The sequence below is a fragment of the Marmota monax genome, unplaced genomic scaffold, assembly GCF_021218885.2.
Source record: "Marmota monax isolate L192 unplaced genomic scaffold, Marmota_monax_Labrador192_F-V1.1 WCK01_AAM20220418_F8-fsc03112, whole genome shotgun sequence".
Classification (NCBI taxonomy): Eukaryota; Metazoa; Chordata; class Mammalia; order Rodentia; family Sciuridae; genus Marmota; species Marmota monax.
Genome location: NW_026693418.1, coordinates 1 through 4,715, shown reverse-complemented (window position 1 = coordinate 4,715; position 4,715 = coordinate 1). Strand labels below are relative to the sequence as shown.

Genomic DNA, 4,715 nt, shown 5'->3' with positions numbered 1-4,715 from the left:
GGGTGAACAAGCTAGGTTCAGTGGAACATGCCAGTAATCCCAGAAAATCAAAGCCTGAGGATGGAAAATCACAAGTTCAAGACGAGTCTCAGCAACTTAGAAAAGCCCTAAGAAACATAGTGTAACCCTGTCTCAAAGGACAAACAACAAGGGCTGGGGATGTGATGTAATGGAAAAGCTTCCCTGGTTTAAATTCCCAGAAACTGCACTCCCCCCCCAAAAATTTTATTGCGTCTTTTATTAACACAGAATGAGACCTAAATGTGTTGAATTGCTTCTGGCAAAAATAAAAATTTTTTAAAAATCCATGTTAACCACTGTTTTCTTTATTTACCCTCTCTTATGTTCTCCTAATGTTGTAGCTATCCTCCTGGCCTTCAATCCAAGCATGCAAGACAAAGAATGTGAGAAGCCCAAGATTCTATAGTGGCTGTTGGCAAGGGGGAGGAAGTCACAGTAACTGCCACATTGGATCCACTTACATAAGAAGAGAGAAAAGATCCTCAGGGCCTCTCACATATGAAAGAGCCTGATAGCAGGATGTCTACATGACCAAAGGTACTGTCTGCAGCAAACTATAAGTTAAAGCAGTACAACAAAAGTCCAGAAGAGGAAAATTTTATAGTCAGCTGGGTCTTCCACCTCTCTAGAGTATGCTTCTATTGTTCAGAGTTCATTTTTCCAAAAATCAGCTCACAGAAAAGAATACCCTTGCTCCTGGAGTCAAAAGAAAGTAATATTGATGAGTATATGAATGCAGAGTCAAGGCTTGTCCATGAAACAATGTTTACAATGAAGAGGTGTTGGGGAAGGAGAGCAGAAGAGAATTACCAGTCCCACCTGGCCCAGGCAAGGCCAAAGAAAGTAGAAGTCAAGAAGAAACTAAAGAGAATCTTGGACCACATCATTCCCCAGAGAATGCACTCAAGGAACTTCACCTTCACCCTAGGGCTGCAGTTGTGGATCGGTGGTAGAACATTAGCCTAGCATCTGTGGGCAATAGGCTTGACCCTCAGCACCACATAAAATTAAATGAATAACATAAAGGTATTCTGTCTACTAAAACTAAAAAAAACCCTCTTTAACTAACACCTTTCTTAATCCTTGAAAACTGCAGGAAATTCACTAATCAGATGAATTTGTATGGTTCCAGAACCACTATACTTGCTCAAACTAGATGTCTTTCTTCCATCTCCAGAGATATTATCTGTACTTGTTAATATAGCAATGTATACACTATTACCTCTTATGCTGTGAAATGTAATTTATAAAATTTTCATAAGATTTTAATGAACATTTAGAAGGAACACTGAGATGGTATCCCTAACACAAGGGCCTGGGGTAGGGGAGCCATGAGGTGAGCCCATTATGTCCTCTTGCAGGGTTTCACCTGTCCAGAACTAAGCCATTAGTTTCTATTATACCTCTCTTATCACCTTCTTCACCAAATCAACTCTCTTGTCATTTTCCACACCCAATCCCACCATCTCCTTGGGAGGCTGACTGCACTATTGGCTATGTCATAACTTTCAACGACCAATTTTGTGACTTCATTCTCCTACCAAACTTATTGCCACCTGCTAGAATCTTAGGATTACCATGCAGTTGGAAACAAATTTGGATTATCACAAGTGACCAGTGACCAGTAACCAGTCATCAGAGTGGCTGGTGGCCAGTGAACAGTGACCAGTGATCTCCATACTGAGAAACAACCTCAGCCACATCAGCATGGATATGTTCTCAAAAAAAAAATGAGGTTAGTGGGGATAGAATATGGAAGAGAAGCAAAGATTTTTTTTTATTGGTTGTTCAAAACATTATAAAGCTCTTGACATATCATATTTCATACATTAGATTCAAGTTGGTTATGAACTCCCAATTTTACCCCAAATACAGATTGCAGAATCACGTTGGTTACACATCCACATTTTTACATAATGCCCTATTAGTAACTGTTGTATTCTGCTACCTTTCCTATCCTCAACTATCCCCCCTCCCCTCCCCTCCCATCTTCTCTCTCCACCCCATCCACTGTAATTCATTTCTCTCCTTGTTTATTTTCCCATTCCCCTCACAACCTCTTATATGTAATTTTGTATAACAATGAGGGTCTCCCTCCATTACCATGCAATTTCCCTTTTCTCTCCCTTTCCATCCCACCTCATGTATCTGTTTAATGTTAATCTTTTCTTCCTGCTCTTCCTCCCTGCTCTGTTCTTAGTTGCTCTCATTATATCAAAGAAGACATTTGGTATTTGTTTTTTAGGGATTGGCTAGCTTCACTAAGCATAATCTGCTCTAGTGCCATCCATTTCCCTGCAAATTCTATGATTTTGTCATTTTTTAGTGCTGCGTAATACTCCATGGTGTATAAATGCCACATTTTTTTTTATCCATTCATCTATTGAAGGGCATCTGGGTTGGTTCCACAGTCTAGCAATTGTGAATTGTGCTGCTATGAACATCGATGTAGCAGTATCCCTGTAGTACGCTCTTTTAAGGTCTTCAGGGAAAAGTCCAAGAAGGGCAATAGCTGGGACAACATTTTCCTGTTATAAATGATTATAAACTAGAATTTTAGGACAAATAAAAATTACATGATCATTTTGAAGCATTTTCTTTGCCTCTTTATAACTGAAATGTTTATCAGAAAAATTTTTATATTAATTGAAGTATCTACCTACTGGCATTCATATCCTTAACTTGTTATGGGTAATATTGAGAGGAAGATGAACAAGCACAGTGATAAAATTACATTACACTTCTTGTTTTGTTCTCTATTTTGTAAAAAATTTATTTTTTCTTCCTTCCTTCCTTCCTAACCTCCTAACAGAAGTCTGTCCATGGTTCTTAAAAACTGCTATAAGAAATGCCTTCTCCACAGTTGGAAGGTTCCTTGATTAGTGTGTTTCTGCATAGGGGGAGCATTCTACTTATGATCTTTCTCCATTCCTTCCTTTGCAGTGATGGAAACTTCCTTAGGGATGGAGGTTTCCTTGGGATTGCAAGCTTCCAGTCAGACCTTTTGTCTGCCACAATCTCCAGAATTCCCCAACTGCTACAGTAACAGAAAAAGCCAAATACTCCAGAGGAACTGAATGTGGGGACATTTCAATAATAACTCCAGTCCAGAGTTCTACTACTTTCTGAGCATCGCCCCCAACTCAAAGCCAGAAACAAATAGAGAATAAGAAACTAAATGAGATTAAAACCATGCTTTCAAAGCCTCTGGATGCCTGCCAGTTCACCATGAAAAACCAAGATCCTCCTCTATTCCCTTTAAATAGCCCTGAAATCCATCAGCTTCTGCCTTCCATTGGTCCTCCGGACCAAAAGAAGAAGCCATACTCTGAAATTATCCATCTGGAAAAGAACAGCCTGAGTCTTGAGGACCAACGGGATTAAATCTAGCAGTGGTTTTGCAGACCTCACTGCATTGGTGGGGGATATTCAACTTCCTGAGCTTTTCAGTTCCTTGAAAGACTTTGACGAACCTGAAAGTCTCACAATAACAAAATCCAATGACACCAGAGCCATCATGGTGAATCAGAGGCAGGAAAAACTCAACTGTCTAAAAGGGTCCTTGTAATCCAGTGAGGAACAACAAACATAAAGCCTCAGAGTGTCCTGATGGAACTCCACAGGCCAAAATGTAGCCAAGGGACCTAGAGTGCACATTAGGAGGTGTGGCTCACAGGGATGCAGACAGTAGTAGGGCCCCTGTGCACACAGCCAAGCACTCTAACAGCAAACCTCAGAAATCTGCATCCAGCAGGAACAGCAAGGCTAAGGGCCATGAGCAGGAAAAGACCAAGAGGAACAGAGAAAACAACTCCAGGAAATCCCAGGAGAAGAAGCAGCCAGGCAATAAAGTCAAGGCAGAAGAGAAGCCAACCATGCCCAAGATGAAGCAGAAGAGAAACCAACCTAAGCTTTACCAAGAGACCTTTAAAAAGCTGAGGGGGGGCTGAGTTGTACCTCAGTGGTGGAACGCTCACTTAGCACATGTGAGGCACTGGGTTCTATGTTCAGCAACACATACAAATTAAAGGAAGATGTTGTGTCCATCTACAACTAAAAAAATGTTTTAAAAACATTAGGAAAAATGAGTTACTTTGGGGATTATGCTCAATGGGAGCAGATGAGCCTGGTTCCTATCCTAGGAGCTCTACTTCCATAAGAATAGCACTTGCACAATAACAGCATCCACCTGCTGGACTCATTCACTGTTATATCCCTAACACTAGAAACAGCTATTCAATCAGTATTTATCAAAATGTTGAATTGACTGGATTTTGTCCTATATTGGCTCCTGCAAGGACCTGACCCATACTTTATGCCCTCTGTTTGACCAGTATCTCCAATGCCTCCATTTCTTTAGGCAAAACACTATATTCATATTCTGAAGGGAAAGAGTCAACAGAGAAGTAGATGGGTACTGTTTACCTTAGGTATGGTCTACGATGTGCTGTGTACAAGTGTCTTCCCAAATTCTTCTGCAAGGGATCCATAAGTTAAATAGTGAAGCCTTGCATTGGTATGCATGTTAGTGTGTATTGGGGATGGGAGGGTGACCTATAATGTGCTTTCAGTCATTTTAAAAGCCAGTGACCACACAGTCACTTTAGAGAAGCTTAATTATGGCAAGGGTTTTCTGGCTGGGGGTGGCAATATAACCCCAAAAGATATATACACAATTATGTTTGGCAGAAAAA

General features: G+C 40.6%; 1 protein-coding gene across 1 annotated transcript; it reads left to right on the top strand.

Moving 5' to 3' along the window:
- Nucleotides 1-2,964: 2,964 nt before the first annotated feature.
- LOC124101256 (uncharacterized protein C2orf78) lies at nt 2,965-4,023 on the top strand (the record flags this gene model as incomplete). Its single annotated transcript, XM_046457132.1, is given in 2 exon segments — nt 2,965-3,063; nt 3,733-4,023. Coding segments are annotated over 2 exon segments (338 nt in total), but the record flags the coding sequence as incomplete, so codon positions are not given.
- Between the last annotated feature and the right edge of the window lie 692 nt (nt 4,024-4,715).